The sequence below is a fragment of the Trichomycterus rosablanca genome, chromosome 2 (assembly GCF_030014385.1).
Source record: "Trichomycterus rosablanca isolate fTriRos1 chromosome 2, fTriRos1.hap1, whole genome shotgun sequence".
In the NCBI taxonomy this organism is placed as follows: domain Eukaryota; kingdom Metazoa; phylum Chordata; class Actinopteri; order Siluriformes; family Trichomycteridae; genus Trichomycterus; species Trichomycterus rosablanca.
The window spans coordinates 64,119,500-64,139,650 of record NC_085989.1 but is presented as its reverse complement, the minus strand read 5'-3'; the positions used below and the strand labels follow the sequence as shown (position 1 = coordinate 64,139,650).

The 20,151-nt window shown below is 41.1% G+C and overlaps 1 protein-coding gene across 1 annotated transcript; it reads left to right on the top strand.

Moving 5' to 3' along the window:
- Positions 1-1,308: 1,308 nt before the first annotated feature.
- Positions 1,309-19,521, top strand: LOC134303382 (zinc finger protein 420-like). The gene is made up of 5 exons (XM_062988781.1): positions 1,309-1,322; positions 1,896-2,002; positions 11,587-11,703; positions 17,386-17,825; positions 17,952-19,521. Exons 2-5 carry the CDS (start codon positions 1,906-1,908, stop codon positions 19,143-19,145), a joined length of 1,848 nt encoding a protein of 615 aa, XP_062844851.1. The 5' UTR covers positions 1,309-1,322; positions 1,896-1,905; the 3' UTR covers positions 19,146-19,521.
- Positions 19,522-20,151: the final 630 nt, after the last annotated feature.

Here is a 20,151-nt window from a genome sequence, read left to right as displayed (position 1 = left end):
CCCAGATATTCAGAATGCTGAAAATGCATTAAAATCAGCCCAAATGAAATAGGTAAACAGGAACTCTTGGAGGCCTTCATGTTAATGTACACAGAGAAGGAAATTCTCATGTCTATAGACAATGACACCGTTATTAATAATTAAGTTACAGAAACCAGTGCACTGCTTAGGAGGCTTTTGATGCTGTAGGTAACCTACTAAATATGCGTGTAGTGAAGCTACTTAAGAGTTTAGTGTAAACCTGACAATAGAGCACCTCTCTGTTGGGAAGACAAATGCAATTTTAATTTCAAATTATTTTTATTTCAACTTATTGCTCCTGTACAAATGTAAATACGTTTTCATCTTTATCAATTTTTTTTTTTTACCTTTTAAATCTTTATGTGATTTAAATTTGAATTAAACATGTTTAAGTGAAGTGTTTTCTGTTAACTAACCAACATATACCTGAACTTATATCCAATAAAAAGGCATTGTAAGAGCTAGCTGCTGTTTTATTTATTCAAATTCCTCCTCCATGGAAAAAGTGGGCCGGGTTTGGGCATAAAACTCCTGGGCTGAAAAAGGGGCCCACTCCGGCCCTGTGTGTTAGTGTGTGTTGTGCTGGTATGAGTGGATCAGACACAGCAGTGCTGCTGGAGTTTTTAAACACCTCACTGTCACTGATGGACTGAATCGTCCACCAACCAAAAACATCCAGCCAACAGCGCCCCGTGGGCAGCGTCCTGTGACCACTGACGAAGGTCTAGAAGATGACCGACTCAAACAGCAGCAATAGATGAGCGATCGTCTCTGACTTTACATCTACAAGGTGGATTGACTAGGTAGGAGTGTCTAATAGAGTGGACAGTGAGTGGACATGGTTTTTTATAATTTCCTTATTTTTTATTTTTATTTACTCTATTTACTGTACTTACACGGTACTGGAGCTGCTGTATTACTCGAATTCCCCTCATGGGGATCAATAAAGGAATCTGATCTACCCCACTGGACTCTGTAACACTGTAATACACAGGAAACAGTCAAACTCAGATTAACAGATTGTAAAAGTTATCAGAAAGAAAGAACAGAGTTAGAGAAGCGTGTTGGAGAACTAAACATGACATTAGAGAAACTGCTTGGAAGAACGTCTAGGACTGACTGTAGTCCACTCTAAAGCTACCTGAGAGATACGGAGATAATGGAGGTTTATTACTGCTGAGCTGCTGTTCAACTCCAGTCCAGTTGGTGACGCTGGTGCGTCTTAAGTTGTTCTGCCAACGGCCATTAAACCTCATCAGAAGAACAAGAAGCTGCTGTGTTTGTACTGTAGAGCCTCATCTGTAAGTAAAATATGTATTTAATTATAATCCTTATATTTAATTATAACCACATTCTAATTAATAATAAAACTAGAGTTCATAATAAAACATCACTGTGAGGATTTGAGGAGCTTTAACTCCAGTTTCATTTAAACACACAAACTATTAGCTGCTCCGCTAACTGTTAGCATCACACATGATTCAGTACTGATGAACCGATTCATTTGAACCGATGAATCAGTCGATCCTTCATTATTAAATGTAACATTTTTATATAAACGCGTTACATTTTCAGCTTAGTTTACAGTTTTTAATGTTTTATACAAATACACCGAGTTCCTGTAGCTTTGTTTACAGGTTTTATAGTTTTATAGTAGAAATATTAGTACAGCACTATTTTACTACAGTAAACATGGTATTCTAGGGGACAGTTTAATAAGACTATGTGACACACTTTGTATCTTTTAGATCGTTAAAAATATTAGAAAATCACGGTGATTTGATGGTAAATAACCCCTGTGCGGTCTTCAATCTGTCTTCTATCTGTCTGTCTGTCTGTCTGTCTATCTATTAATCTGTCTATCTATCTATTAGATCTGTAATAATGCAGTCAGCAGAAGAGGATCACGTCGCCCCTGTGGATCTACAACATGAAGGATTCCAGATACAAATAAAAGAAGAGGAAGATGAAAGTTACTTCTGTAAGTAAATATGAAACAATATGCCATGTTTCCACTAGTCTGTGCGGTACAGTACAGTATGGTACAGTACAGTGTGGTACAGTACAGTATGGTACAGTACAGTGTGGTACAGTACAGTGAGGTACAGTACAGTACAGTATGGTACAGTATGGTACAGTACAGTATGGTACAGTACAGTACAGTATGGTACAGTATGGTACAGTACAGTATGGTACAGTACAGTGTGGTACAGTACAGTGTGGTACAGTACAGTGAGGTACAGTATGATACAGTACAGTATGGTACAGTACAGTGTGGTACAGTACAGTGAGGTACAGTACAGTGAGGTACAGTACAGTGTGGTACAGTTTGGTACAGTACAGTATGGTACAGTACAGTGAGGTACAGTACAGTGTGGTACAGTACAGTATGGTACAGTACAGTGTGGTACAGTACAGTGAGGTACAGTACAGTGAGGTACAGTACAGTATGGTACAGTACAGTGAGTTACAGTACAGTGAGGTACAGTACAGTATGGTACAGTACAGTGTGGTACAGTACAGTGAGGTACAGTACAGTGAGGTACAGTACAGTATGGTACAGTACAGTGTGGTACAGTACAGTTTGGTACAGTACAGTATGGTACAGTACAGTGAGGTACAGTACAGTGTGGTACAGTACAGTATGGTACAGTACAGTGTGGTACAGTACAGTGAGGTACAGTACAGTGAGGTACAGTACAGTATGGTACAGTACAGTGAGGTACAGTACAGTGAGGTACAGTATGGTACAGTACAGTGTGGTACAGTACAGTGAGGTACAGTACAGTATGGTACAGTACAGTATGGTACAGTACAGTGAGGTACAGTACAGTATGGTACAGTACAGTATGGTACAGTACAGTGTGGTACAGTACAGTGTGGTACAGTGTGGTACAGTACAGTATGGTACAGTACAGTGTGGCACAGTACAGTGTGGTACAGTACAGTGTGGTACAGTACAGTATGGTATAGTACAGTGTGGTACAGTACAGTGTGGTACAGTGTGGTACAGTACAGTGTGGTACAGTACAGTATGGTACAGTACAGTGTGGCACAGTACAGTGTGGTACAGTACAGTGTGGTACAGTACAGTGTGGTACAGTGTGGTACAGTACAGTGTGGTACAGTACAGTGAGGTACAGTACAGTATGGTACAGTACAGTATGGTACAGTACAGTATGGTACAGTACAGTATGGTACAGTACAGTGTGGTACAGTGTGGTACAGTACAGTGTGGTACAGTGTGGTACAGTACAGTATGGTACAGTACAGTATGGTACAGTACAGTATGGTACAGTACAGTGTGGTACAGTACAGTGTGGTACAGTGTGGTACAGTACAGTGTGGTACAGTGTGGTACAGTACAGTGTGGTACAGTACAGTGTGGTACAGTACAGTGTGGTACAGTGTGGTACAGTACAGTGTGGTACAGTACAGTGTGGTACAGTACAGTATGGTACAGTACAGTGTGGTACAGTGTGGTACAGTACAGTATGGTACAGTACAGTGTGGTACAGTGTGGTACAGTACACTATGGTACAGTACACTGTGGTACAGTACAGTGTGGTACAGTACAGTGTGGTACAGTACAGTGCGGTACAGTATAGTACGGTACAGTGTGGTACAGTACAGTGTGGTACAGTACAGTAAGGTACAGTACAGTATGGTGCAGTACAGTTTGGTACAGTACAGTATGGTGCAGTACAGTTTGGTACAGTACAAGGAAGTACAGTACAGTGTGGTACAGTACAGTATGGTGCAGTACAGTTTGGTACAGTACAGTATGGTACAGTACAGTGAGGTACAGTACAAGGAAGTACAGTACAGTGTGGTACAGTACAGTATGGTGCAGTACAGTTTGGTACAGTACAGTATGGTACAGTACAGTGAGGTACAGTACAAGGAAGTACAGTACAGTGTGGTACAGTACAGTACAGTGTGGTACAGTACAGTGTGGTGCAGTACAGTTTGGTACAGTACAGTGTGGTGCAGTACAGTATGGTACAGTAGAGTGAGGTACAGTACAAGGAAGTACAGTACAGTGTGGTGCAGTACAGTTTGGTACAGTACAGTGTGGTGCAGTACAGTATGGTACAGTAGAGTGAGGTACAGTACAAGGAAGTACAGTACAGTGTGGTACAGTACAGTGTGACTGAACATCAGTTGAACATCGGGCCCAGGCCATCGGACTGTACATCAGTTCCACAGGAAACTTTAACCCGGCAGTAAATGAACTGAGAGAAAAAGCTCGCAGGGCGTCTACGCCATAAAACGTCAAACATTCGTGGAAAATCCGATTCGAATCTGGCTTAAAATTTTTGAATCAATAATTGAACCGATTGCTCTATATGGCAGTGAAGTTTGGGGTTCGCTTACACACCATCAATTCCATAATTGGGACAAACATCCAATAGAGACCCTGCACACAGAGTTCTGTAAAAGCATCCTGAAGGTGCACAGACACACCACGAACACACACACCAACACACCACTAACACACACCAACACACCACCAACACACCACTAACACACACAACCAACACACACTAACACACCACTAACACACACACCACTAACACACACAGACACACCACGAACAATGCGTGCAGGGCAGAATTAGGCCGATTTCCTCTAATTATCAACATACAGAGAAGAGCATCAACTTCTGGAACCATCTAAATGAGAGCGACCCCCAAACTTATCATTATAAAGCCCTGAAACACCAAGAGCTGAGCAAACATACCAGTCCCCTCATCCAACTGGTCCTGAGTCACTACACCCACACACCACTAACACACACAGACACACCACGAACAATGCGTGCAGGGCAGAATTAGGCCGATTTCCTCTAATTATCAACATACAGAGAAGAGCATCAACTTCTGGAACCATCTAAATGAGAGCAACCCCCAAACTTATCATTATAAAGCCCTGAAACACCAAGAGCTGAGCAAACATACCAGTCCCCTCATCCAACTGGTCCTGAGTCACTGTACCCATACACCACTAACACACACCGACACACTAATAACACACACAGATACACCACTAACACACACCGACACACTAATAACACACACAGATACACCACTAACACACACCAACACACCACTAACACACACCGACACACTAATAACACACACAGATACACCACTGACACACACAGACACCCTAATAACACACACAGATACACCACTAACACACACCCATACACCACTAATACACACAGATACACCACTAACACACACCGACACACTAATAACACACACAGATACACCACTAACACACACCGACACACTAATAACACACACAGATACACCACTAACACACACCAACACACCACTAACACACACCGACACACTAATAACACACACAGATACACCACTGACACACACAGACACCCTAATAACACACACAGATACACCACTAACACACACCCATACACCACTAATACACACAGATACACCACTAACACACACCGACACACTAATAACACACACAGATACACCACTAACACACACCCATACACCACTAATACACACAGATACACCACTAACACACACCGACACACTAATAACACACACAGATACACCACTAACACACACCGACACACTAATAACACACACAGATACACCACTAACACACACCGACACACTAATAACACACACAGATACACCACTAACACACACCGACACACTAATAACACACACAGATACACCACTAACACACACCCATACACCACTAATACACACAGATACACCACTAACACACACCGACACACTAATAACACACACAGATACACCACTAACACACACCCATACACCACTAACACACACAGATACACCACTGACACACACAGACACCCTAATAACACACACATATACACCACTAACACACACAGACACCCTAATAACACACACAGATACACCACTAACACACACCGACACACTAATAACACACACAGATACACCACTAACACACACCGACACACTAATAACACACACAGATACACCACTAACACACACCGACACACTAATAACTCACACAGATACACAACTAACACACACAGATACAGCACTAACACACACCGACACACTAATAACACATACAGATACACCACTAACACACACCCATACACCACTAACACACACAGATACACCACTAACACACACCGACACACTAATAACACACACAGATACACCACTAACACACACCGACACACTAATAACACATACAGATACACCACTAACACACACCCATACACCACTAACACACACAGATACACCACTAACACACACCGACACACTAATAACACACACAGATACACCACTAACACACACCGACACACTAATAACACACACAGATACACCACTAACACACACCGACACACTAATAACACACACAGATACACCACTAACACACACCGACACACTAATAACACATACAGATACACCACTAACACACACCCATACACCACTAACACACACAGATACACCACTAACACACACCGACACACTAATAACACATACAGATACACCACTAACACACACAGATACACCACTAACACACACCGACACACTAATAACACATACAGATACACCACTAACACACACAGATACACCACTAACACACACAGATACACCACTAACACACACCCATACACCACTAACACACACCGACACACTAATAACACACACCCATACACCACTAACACACACAGATACACCACTAACACACACCGACACACTAATAACACACACAGATACACCACTAACACACACAGATACACCACTAACACACACCGACACACCACTAACACACAGATACACCACTAACACACACAGATACACCACTAACACACACCCATACACCACTAACACACACCGACACACTAATAACACACACCCATACACCACTAACACACACAGATACACCACTAACACACACCGACACACTAATAACACACACAGATACACCACTAACACACACAGATACACCACTAACACACACCGACACACTAATAACACATACAGATACACCACTAACACACACAGATACACCACTAACACACACCGACACACTAATAACACACACCCATACACCACTAATACACACAGACACTCTAATAACACACACAAACACATTACTAACACACGCCGACACACCACTAACACACACTAACAAAATAAAGACTCAGGAACAGGAGAAATCTGCAAACCCAGTTAGAATAAACCAAATTACACACAAACTCAGAACTAAATATCTGAATTATTGGGAAACTGAAACTAAATCTCAAAGTAAAATGCAGTTATTTATTATTTGTTATTATTTGTTATTATTTGTTGTTATTTGGCCCTAAACAGACACTACAGTGCAGCAGATTATCTGAGCACAGTATCCGACCCTAAATTAAGAAACACCCTGACGAGGTACAGACTGAGCACACACGACCTGGCCGTGGAGACGGGGCGACACACCCGGTCCTGGCTGCCCCGGGAGGAGAGGTTGTGCCAGCACTGCACTCTCAGTACAGTAGAGACGGAGCTGCACTTCCTCACCCGGTGTACCAAGTACCACCACGTCCGCTCCCAATTCTTCCCTAAATTTAATAACGTCATCCCCAACTTCACCTCCCTCCCAGACCCCGACAAACTGCCCCACCTACTGGGGGAGCACAGAGAGAGCTGCACACTAGCAGCACTCTATACTTACACCTGCCACCAGGTGAGGGACAGTGGGTGACCATGTCTCATACACACACACACACACACACACACACACACACACACGAACAAACTGATCATTTTTTTACTACCTCATTAATGTAAATATTAAAATTTTTTATTGTTATTATTTTGCACTGTTTTTGTTGATATTTTATTCTATTTTATAATTGTTTTGCACATGTAACTGTTCTGTATATTTTTGTTCTTATTGTTATTTTTATTATTTCTCTGTAACTTGCTTTGGCAATACGAATGTCCTTATTTGTCATGCCAATAAAGCTTCTTTTGAGTTTGAGTTTGAGTTTGTGTGGGTACAGTATGGTACAGTACAGTGAGGTACAGTACAAGGAAGTACAGTACAGTGAGGTACAGTATGGTACAGTACAGTGTGGTACAGTACAGTATGGTACAGTACAGTATGGTACAGTACAGTTTGGTACAGTACAGTATGGTACAGTACAGTTTGGTACAGTACAGTGTGGTACAGTACAGTGTGGTACAGTACAGTATGGTACAGTACAGTGTGGTACAGTACAGTTTGGTACAGTACAGTGTGGTACAGTACAGTGTGGTACAGTACAGTATGGTACAGTACAGTTTGGTACAGTACAGTATGGTACAGTACAGTGTGGTACAGTACAGTTTGGTACAGTACAGTGTGGTACAGTACAGTGTGGTACAGTACAGTATGGTACAGTACAGTGTGGTACAGTACAGTGTGGTACAGTACAGTATGGTACAGTACAGTATGGTACAGTACAGTATGGTGCAGTACAGTGAGGTACAGTACAGTATGGTACAGTACAGTGTGGTACAGTACAGTATGGTACAGTACAGCGTGGTACAGTACAGTATGGTACAGTATGGTACGGTACAGTATGGTACAGTACAGTGAGGTACAGTACAGTATGGTACAGTACAGTGTGGTGCAGTAAAGTGAGGTACAGTACAGTGTAGAAATCTTTAAATCCAGGTTAAAAACTTTTCTTTTTTCTTGTGCATGTGATTGAGCTTGAAATTTTTACTATTACCCAAATTTTACCATATTTCTTTTAGTTTTTCATCTCTCTTGTTTTAATTTTACATTCTCTAAACTGTAGGGTATATTTTACTATAATTTCCTTTAGTTTTAATGTTCTTAATTCCTTATCGCTCTTGTTTTAATTTCATATTTCATAAATTGTTTTAATTTTTTAATGCTCTTAATTTTTATCTCTTATTTGTAACTAAATGTTTGCAAGAAGTCTTTCTGAGGTTCTAGATCTCAGGAATGTTTTAATGCTTTTATTTTTTCTTTATGTAAAGCACTTTGAATTGCCACTGTGTATGAAAGATGCTATACAAATAAACTTGCCTTGCCTTGCCTTGCCTTACAGTATGGTACAGTACAGCGTGGTACAGTACAGTGTGGTACAGTACAGCGTGGTACAGTACAGCGTGGTACAGTACAGCGTGGTACAGTACAGTGAGGTACAGTACAGCGTGGTACAGTACAGCGTGGTACAGTACAGCGTGTTACAGTACAGTGAGGTACAGTACAGCGTGGTACAGTACAGCGTGGTACAGTACAGCGAGGTACAGTACAGCGTGGTACAGTACAGCGTGGTACAGTACAGTATGGTACAGTACAGTGTGGTACAGTACAGTGAGGTACAGTACAGTATGGTACAGTACAGTGTGGTACAGTACAGTGAGGTACAGTACAGTATGGTACAGTACAGTGTGGTACAGTACAGTACAGTATGGTACAGTACAGTGTGGTACAGTACAGTGAGGTACAGTACAGTGAGGTACAGTACAGTGTGGTACAGTACAGTATGGTACAGTACAGTATGGTACAGTACAGTGTGGTACAGTACAGTGAGGTACAGTACAGTGAGGTACAGTACAGTGTGGTACAGTACAGTATGGTACAGTACAGTGTGGTACAGTACAGTACAGTATGGTACAGTACAGCGTGGTACAGTACAGCGTGGTACAGTACAGTATGGTACAGTACAGTGTGGTACAGTACAGTGAGGTACAGCACAGTATGGTACAGTACAGTGTGGTACAGTACAGTGAGGTACAGTACAGTATGGTACAGTACAGTACAGTGAGGTACAGTACAGTGAGGTACAGTACAATTTGGTACAGTACAGTATGGTACAGTACAGTGTGGTACAGTACAGTACAGTATGGTACAGTACAGTGTGGTACAGTACAGTACAGTGTGGTACAGTACAGTGTGGTACAGTACAGTACAGTATGGTACAGTACAGTATGGTACAGTACAGTACAGTGAGGTACAGTACAGTGAGGTACAGTACAATTTGGTACAGTACAGTGTGGTACAGTACAGTATGGTACAGTACAGTGTGGTACAGTACAGCGTGGTACAGTACAGTGTGGTACAGTACAGTGTGGTGTGGTAAAGTGTGGTACAGTAAACCACTACCACCATCACCAGTAGCTGACAGCAGGCTCCGATGGCATCCCTGCTGAGGTTCTGAAGGCAAATCCAGCAGACACAGATGCTACAGTGTGGTACAGTACAGTATGGTACAGTGTGGTACAGTACAGTGAGGTATAGTACAGTGTACAGTACAGTACTGCTCTACATGACCTTCATGGATTTTGAGAAAAAGAGCGTGGACAGGGACACCATCTGGAAGCTGATGCAGCACTACTGGATGCAACGCTACGGGATTCCACCCAAGTTCATGAGCATCATCCAGCAGGTGTACAAGGACTCCACCTGCCAGTGAAGACTGGAGTGAGGCATGGCTGCAATCTCTCGCCGACAATCTTCCTGATGGTCACTGACTGGATCATAAGAACAACCAATGGCACCAGTACGGGTGACCTTTACCAAGCAACTCGAAGACCTAGACTTTACTCTTCTGATCACATCACTCTTCTGTCCCACAAACAACAACATGCACAGGCCAAACTCACATGGCTTTCTGGAGAAACAAAAAAGATTGTCCTGAATATGAGCATCAGGAAGAATGAGGTGATTAAGATCAACAACAAGCAGAACCTCCCACTCCAGCTGCAGGGAAAGAGCATCCTGGACATTGACCACTTCACAAACATGGGGAGCGTAGTCAACAAGCACGGCGTTGCAGATGAAGACGTTCGAAACCGAGTCAACAAAGTCAGGCTCACATGTGGAACTCTGAGGCACTGTCCCTGCGCAGCAAGATCTACATCCTCAACACCAATGTGAAGGCGGTCCTCCTGTACGTTTGTCACTTGGCGAGTGACAAACACCATCACCCACAAGCTTCAGACCTTCAGTAACAGATGCCTGCACCACATCCTCAGCATCAAGTGGCCTGAAAAGATCTCCAACAGCCGACCTGTGGGCAGGAACCAGCCAGAACTCCATCAGCCAGGATGTGAAGAAACGGAAGTGGAGTTGGATTGGCCATACCCTACACAAACCGGCCCGGTAACGTCACAAGACAAGCCCTGGACTGGAACAGGGGAAACGCAGAGTGGGAAGGCCAAAACAGACGTGGAGGAGATCATTCAAGGGCGAGGCAAGAGACCTGTCATGGACCCAGCTGAGGAGGGACCCACAGAACAGAGTCCACTGGAGGGGTGTGGTTGTGACTCTTTGCTCCACAAGGAGCCTCCAGGCATAATGATAATGAATCAGTAGAAATAATAAGAGAATGTGGATAGTGGGATTAGAACCTGTACTGTACCGTACTGTCCTGTGTTGATACACTCCAGTCTGGATTTAAGTTTTAATCTAACTAGAAATTATTTGTGATTGGAAAATCAAACCCACAACCTTCAGTTTCCTCCAGTTGTTGAGTTTCTTCTTCTCATATTGATGGAATTTCAGGTGAAGGATCCATAATCCCTGTGGTCATCTCTGAGGAACATCTCACCCCAGTGGATCAACAGTGTGGAGGTTTCCAGATGAAGCCTGTGAAGAAGGAAGAAGATAAAGATGAACTCAGTAAGATATTTGTATTAAATAGAATCAGAGGAACCTGTGATGAAGCATCATACAGTGAAAGCTTGTATTGTGCTCATGCAGATCAGTGTGAGCAGGAAATGATGAATGCAGGATGAATCACGTTACAGAACTTTAGCATCGGATCTCAGTTTAACATTTACTAACAATCTTTATTATTTATAATAATAATAATAATAATAATAGAATTTTATTTATAAGCGCCTTTCAGGATACACAAGGACACTTTACACATCAAAGAAATTAAAAGAAAACAACAGAAAAGGTATAAAACGAGTAATAAAACAAAGAAAGTAAATAGTACTACTGCGCATATATATAAATAAGTGAGAATAAAAACAAATTAAAAACAAGTATTCAATAAAACTAAGAATTATGGAAAGCAGTTCTGAAGAGATAAGTTTTTAATTGCTTCTTAAAGATTGGCAAGGAGGAACATGAGCGGAGATAAAGGGGGATGGTGTTCCATAACTTTGGGCCAACAACACTAAACGCTCTTTCACCGTACATGCGCAGCTTGACAGGAGGTACAGAGAGCAAGCTGGCATCAGCAGACCGGAGCGAGCGTGAAGGACAGTATCTGGTCAGCAGAACAGAGAGATAGTCAGGAGCCAGACCATGCAGGGACCATGCAGGGACACACAAAGCAATCCAGGCTGTTCTCATACATAGTCCCCCGATGGTGGAACAAGCTTCCAGCCACTACCAGAGCAGGGGCGTCCCTCGCTACGGTAAAGAAACTCCTGAAGACCGAGCTCTTCAAGGAACACCTTCTCTCCTAACACCTCTAACACACTAACACCTCTAACCTCATTCTTATTCCCTCCCCTCCACTCTTCCTCCTCTAGTTCTTCTTCCTCTTTGTCTATGCCACTTTTCTGGCCTGGTAATCTAGCAAATCATTTCGTTTATTTATTTCTTTTTTTTCTTATTTTTATATTATTTATGCTGTTTTTAGAGATGTACTCCATTTATTGTAAGTCGCTTTGGACAAAGGCGTCGGCTAAATGTAAATGTAATGTAATGTAATGTAATGAATACTAAGAGGAGTATTTTGTAGTTTATGCGATATTGGACTGGAAGCCAGTGCAGGTCTTTTAGTATAGGAGTGATGTGTTGCCAAGAGCTTGTATGTGTGAGAACTCTTGCTACAGAATTCTGAACATACTGTAACTTCTTGAGACTGCGGGAAGGAAGCCCAATTAATACAGAGTTACAGTAGTCCAACCTGGATGTGATGAAAGCATGTATGAGGGTTTCAGCTACAGAGTTAGGAAGAGAAGGACGTAGTCTGGCAATATTTTTTAGGTGGAAAAAGGCTATTTTAGTTACGTTGTTTATATGAGCCTCCAAAGTAAGTGTGGAGTCCAGTATAACGCCAAGATTGCGGACCTGGGCCACAGAGGACATAATGAACCCTGGGATAGATATTGTTGGTTGGCCAATCTTCTTAAATGTAGAAGGTGATGCAATAAGAATGGCTTCAGATTTGTTGTTATTCAATTTCAGGAAGTTCTTAGCCATCCATTTTCTTATATCAGTTAAACAGCTGATCAGTGCATCAGGAGGTAACGTATCAGAGGGTTTAGTGCATATGTAGATTTGAGTATCATCCGCATAACAGTGGAACTGAAGACCATGTTGTCGGATGATATCACCCAGAGTAAACATGTAAATTATGAAAAGAAGAGGGCCGAGTACAGAACCCTGCGGGACACCATGAGAGAGAGGTACGGTATCCGACCTGAAATTGCCCAGAGAAACAAACTGCTGCCTGTCAGTAAGATATGACCGAAACCACGCCAGTGCCATGCCAGTGATCCCTATCCAGCTCTCCAGCCTGTGTAGCAGTATGTCATGACAAACCGTGTCAAATGCTGCAGTAAGATCAAGCAGTACCAGAATGTTAACTAGGCCAGAATCAGCTGCCAAGAGTAAATCATTCATAACCCTCACAAGGGCAGACTCAGTGCTGTGGTTAGCTCTAAAACCAGACTGAAATGGCTCAAAGAGGTTATGGGAAGTCAGGTGCTCCTTGAGTTGACATGAAACTGCACGTTCAAGTAGCTTACTCAGGAAAGGTAGGTTAGATATGGGACGATAGTTGTTGAAATCATCAGGCACAAGTCCCGGCTTCTTTAACACTGGAGTAATGCTAGCAAGCTTTAAGTTAGTGGGAACAAGTCCAGAGCTGAGAGAAGCATTTATGATCTTAGTGATAAGAGGACAAAGCGATGGCAGACATGCTTTAACCAGGGTGGTTGACAAGGGGTCCAGAATACAAGTAGTCGATCTGAAGCCCTTAATAAGCCTAGCTACAGAGCTAACATCAGTAGGATGGAAGAAGGACAAACAGTGGTTAACAGGAGGACATGGCTCAGTACGATCCAGGGGGCAGGTAGCAGAATGAAACTCTGAGTAGATGTTACTAACCTTCCCAATAAAAAAGGACAAAAAGTCGCTACAGAGAGCTGTTGAGGGAGTTAGTGGGAAATTATTGGCAGGCCGCAGCAGTTTATTTACTGTAGAGAAAAGAGCTCTAGGGTTTCCCTGGCAGTTAGTGATGTTAACGGAATGAAAATCAATCTTATTTAGAGCAGTTTTATATGCAAGGATATGATCCTTATAAGCAACCGCATGAATTGTCAGTTTAGTTTTTTTACTGAGGCGCTCGAGTTGGCGGCCTTGTGCTTTCATTAACCTGAGCTCTGGAGTAAACCAAGGGGCAGAGTGGCGAAAGGTCACAACACGTTTTTGAAGAGGAGCATGCAAATTAAGTGTAGCTGAAACTATGTTATTGTAATGAATGACAAGGTCGTCCGGAGATGTCAAAGTCAGGGGAATAGAGAACTGATCAAGGGTATTCATAAGAACAGCGGGGCTGGCATTTCTATGATTCCTAAAAACAATGGTGCGAGGGGCATGCTTTCTTGTAGAATGGAGTGATAGCAATAGGTCAAATGCCACAGCTCCGTGATCAGAAACATGGAACTCTGTAACATGCAAATTCGAAAGGGAGACAGAGGGAGTAGAACAGACCAGGTCCAGGATATGACCATGAGAGTGAGTGGGGGAAGCCACATGTTGAGTGAGGTCAAAACAGTGCAGCACATTAAGAAAATCAGCGGCATGGACACATTTCCCTGAGTCAATGTGAATGTTAAAATCACCCAACAGTATCATTGATGGAAATAACGGACAGAGCGAAGCTAACAATTCAGACAGCTCCGATAAAAAAGTAGGTACAGAAGTTGATCTAGGCGGACGATAAACCAGCAATATCAATAAAGGCTTTGACCCAGCTATTTTCAGAGCAAGACATTCAAAAGAGGTAGTAGGCTGAAGAAACACTGTATGGACCCTGTAGGTAGAGCGATGAAGAACTGCCAGTCCACCTCCGCGACCAGTTATGCGCGGCTTATCAATATACTGAAAGCCAGGGGGGGTGGCTTCATTCAGTGCCAGGTATTCACCTGGTTGCTGCCATGTTTCAGTCAGCAGAATAAAATCAAAGTTATTGTCCAAAATGACGTCAGCTATAATAGGCGCTTTGTTGTTAATGGAGCGTACATTAAGCAGAGCGAATTTAGCGGTAGAACACAGGGCGTGGCCATGCATGGCTGACCAATCAGGAATCTTCAGAATTTGCAGCAGTAGAGAATGATCCACTGAGCGTTGAGGTTTGGAACAGCGGCGGCTCAAGCTCCAGATGCAGGGGATAAATCCAGGTTTTGTCGCTTGATAGCTCCAGAATGGAGTGGAGCGGGAGCCACGGTGAATGTAGCGTGGACGACGAGCTATTCCCAAGTGTAAACAGGTATGAAACACAGCAGGAGGAAGCCTGTAGTTCATGTCCTTAAGCTGTATAAGTTCGCTGGCAGTATATGTGGTTGCCATAGTGATTTGCAGAAGCACTTCGGGACCCCGAATGACACAGAAAACTATTCCGATTAACACCAGGACACCCTCAGCGACAACAGCTGCTGGGAGCTGGCTAATAAAACTCATTATGACATACTACAGAAACACAGCCAAGTAAATACATAAAGTAAATACACCACGTTAGCCTACTAGTCACAACCGCTAGCCTACGTCGTGATAAAGCAGTTTTATTTACTCATCAAGACATAAGGAGGAACAAACACACCACAGACGAGAGAGTACAGACTTACTCGGATGAAGCTGGTTTGTACCGGGCGGGTAGTGAAAGAGAAAGCTCGTGTTAGGCAGGTATCAGTGTACATATATGAGTAACAGCACGGCAAACAGCAGATAGCAGGCGAACAGCAGCGGCAGCAGGTCCAGCCGGGTTTTAGATGTTCCAGTGTAAACTTACGGCAGATAGTCCAGTAACGTTATGTGTCCAGACACCTAACACCTAAAAGACCCTAAAACATAAAAACAACTAAAACAAAAAACAAAAAGAAAAGAAAGAACCAGAGCAAAGCGGCAGCCAAACGCGCACAGCGTACTTGCAACCCAGAAAAGTATAAATGTATTTTATTATTTATAATGTTATAAATGTATTTTATTATTTATAATGTTATAAATGTAGTTTATTATTTATAATGTTATAAATGTAGTTTATTATTTATAGTGTTATAAATGTATTTTATTATTTATAATGTTATAAATGTATTTTATTGTTTATAATGTTATAAATGTAGTTTATTATTTATAACGTTATAAATGTAGTTTATTATTTATAACGTTATAAATGTACTTTATTATTTATAATGTTATAAATGTATTTTATTATTTATAATGTTATAAATGTAGTTTATTATTTATAACGTTATAAATGTACTTTATTATTTATAACGTTATAAATGTACTTTATTATTTATAATGTTATAAATGTACTTTATTATTTATAATGTTATAAATGTATTTATTATTTATAATGTTATAAATGTATTTATTATTTATAATGTTATAAATGTATTTTATTATTTATAATGTTATAAATGTATTTTATTATTTATAACGTTATAAATGTACTTTATTATTTATAATGTTATAAATGTATTTTATTGTTTATAATGTTATAAATGTAGTTTATTATTTATAATGTTATAAATGTATTTTATTATTTATAATGTTATAAATGTATTTTATTATTTATAATGTTATAAATGTATTTTATTATTTATAACGTTATAAATGTACTTTATTGTTTATAATGTTATAAATGTAGTTTATTATTTATAACGTTATAAATGTATTTTATTATTTATAATGTTATAAATGTATTTTATTATTTATAATGTTATAAATGTATTTTATTATTTATAACGTTATAAATGTACTTTATTGTTTATAATGTTATAAATGTATTTATTATTTATAATGTTATAAATGTATTTTATTATTTATAATGTTATAAATGTATTTTATTATTTATAACGTTATAAATGTACTTTATTGTTTATAATGTTATAAATGTATTTTATTGTTTATAATGTTATAAATGTAGTTTATTATTTATAACGTTATAAATGTATTTTATTATTTATAATGTTATAAATGTAGTTTATTATTTATAATGTTATAAATGTAGTTTATTTTTTATAATGTTATAAATGTATTTTATTATTTATAATGTTATAAATGTAGTTTATTATTTATAATGTTATAAATGTATTTGATTATTTTCTGCTTCAGAACTGAACAACCATGATAAATATGATGATGCGCTGGTGAAGATTAAGACTGAACATGAGGATCTGACGCCCACCAGAAGCTCCAGTAATCAGCAAACGTCCTCTGGTACTGTCAGCATTAACACCTCTCTCAGTCCCACACAGGAAGAAGGAAACGTCTGCTCAGATTGTGGACAGAGCTTTAGGTTACAGAGTGAACTCAAACGACACCAGCGCATTCACACTGGAGAGAAACGATATCAGTGCTTAGAGTGTGGGAAGAGTTTTAATCAACAGAGTGATCTTAAAATACACCAGCGCATTCACACTGGGGAGAAACCGTATCAGTGCCTAGACTGTGGAAAGAGTTTTTATCAACAGAGTGCTCTCAAAAAACACCAGCGCATTCACACTGGAGAGAAACCGTATCAGTGCTCAATGTGTGGAAAGAGTTTTAATACAGTGGGTAGTCTCAAAGAACACCAGCGCATTCACACTGGAGAGAAACCGTATCATTGCTCAGAGTGTGGTAAGAGTTTTATTCAACAGAGAAATCTCAGAAGACACCAGCGCATTCACACTGGAGAGAAACTGTGTCAATGCTCACAGTGTGGGAAGAGTTTTAATCAACTGAGTCATCTTAAAAGACACCAGCTCATTCACATTGAAGAGAAACCGTTTGAGTGCTCACAGTGTGGGAAGAGTTTTATTACACAGATTCATCTTGAAATACACCAGCGCATTCACACTGGAGAGAATGCATATCAGTGCTCACAGTGTGGGAAGAGTTTTATTACACAGAGTCATCTCAAAAGACACCTGCGCATTCACAGTGGAGAGAAACCGTATCAGTGCTCACAGTGTGGGAAGAGTTTTACTCATTTCAGTCATCTAAAATCCCACCAGCTCACTCACACTGGAGAGAAACCGTATCAGTGCTCACAGTGTGGATACAGTTTTAATACACAGAGTAAACTCAAAATACACCAGCGCGTTCACACTGGAGAGAAACCATATCAGTGCTCACAATGTGAAAAGTGTTTTACTAATCAGAGTAACCTCAAAATACACCAGCGCATTCACACTGGAGAGAAACCATACAAGTGCTCACAGTGTGAAAAGAGTTTTACTCATCATAGTGCTCTCAAAAAACACCTGCGCATTCACAGTGGAGAGAAACCGTATCAGTGCTCACAGTGTGGGAAGAGTTTTACTCATTTCAGTCATCTAAAATCCCACCAGCTCACTCACACTGGAGAGAAACCGTATCAGTGCTCACAGTGTGGATACAGTTTTAATACACAGAGTAAACTCAAAATACACCAGCGCGTTCACACTGGAGAGAAACCATATCAGTGCTCACAATGTGAAAAGTGTTTTACTAATCAGAGTAACCTCAAAATACACCAGCGCATTCACACTGGAGAGAAACCATACAAGTGCTCACAGTGTGAAAAGAGTTTTACTCATCATAGTGCTCTCAAAAAACACCAGCGCATTCACACTGGAGAGAAACCGTATCAGTGCTCTGACTGTGAGAAGAGCTTTAATATACGGAGTGACCTCAGAAGACACCAGCGCGTTCACACTGGAGAGAAACCGTATCAGTGCTCACAGTGTGGGAAGAGTTTTAATACACAAGCTCATCTCAAAATCCACCAGCGCATTCACACTGGAGAGAAGCCGTATCATTGCTTACAGTGTGGGAAGAGTTTTATTACACAGAGTCATCTAAAAAAACACCAGCGCGTTCACACTGGAGAGAAATCGGATCAGTGCTGAGAGTGTGGGGAGATTATTGTTTAGTATAAATGAACCCACAGGTTCTGCGTTCATCTGCTCACTCACACATCTTCACTCCAGCTCTCTGTCGTGTGTGTTTCATTAAGTGTGTGTGTGGAATACCCCCCAGGTGGATTACTGCTGTATCCAGGGTGTTTTAATGCGTAAATATTGAGAGGATGTGATGTAATACTGATCTGCAGGAAGCGCTTACTGAAAATAAATAAATGGATCACTTTGTTGTCTCGTATTGACTATCTTGTTACCTGCTAGGGTTAGAGTTTAGGGTTAGGAGTTAGGTTTAGGGGTTGGGTTTAGGGTTAGGAGTTAGGTTTAGGGGTTGTGTTTAGGGTTAGGTTTAGGGTTAGGAGTTTGGTTTAGGGGTTGAGTTTTTGGTTTAGGGTTAGGTTTAGGTTAGGGGTTGGGTTTCGGGTTTAGGGTTAGGAGTTAGGTTTAGGGTTAGGTTTAGGGTTAGGGGTTGGGTTTAGGGTTAGGGGTTGGGTTTAGGGTTAGGTTTAGGGTTAGGGGTTTGGGTTTAGGGTTAGGTTTAGGTTAGGGGTTGGGTTTCGGGTTTAGGGTTAGGAGTTAGGTTTAGGGTTAGGTTTAGGGTTAGGGGTTGGGTTTAGGGTTAGGGGTTGGGTTTAGGGTTAGGTTTAGGTTAGGGGTTTGGGTTTAGGATTAGGATCAGTGTTGAGTTTTCGTCTACATCTGCTTACATTCTTCCGTTATGTTCTTAGCAGAGGATTGCTTTAAAGTCATAGTTTCCAGATCAGTATCAAAGATGGAACATCTCACCTTATTGGTGTCGTCATAGCACTGACTGTGGTGAACTCTTGGAAGATCACTCACTGCTTCAGCATTTAGCGGACGCTTTTGTCAAAAGTGACTTAAAGTACTGGGACAGTATACAGTCTGAGCAATTGAGGGTTAAGGGCCTTGCTCAAGGGCCAAACAGTGGCAACCTGGCAGTGTTGGGGCTTGAACCAGTGACCTTTTGATTACTAGT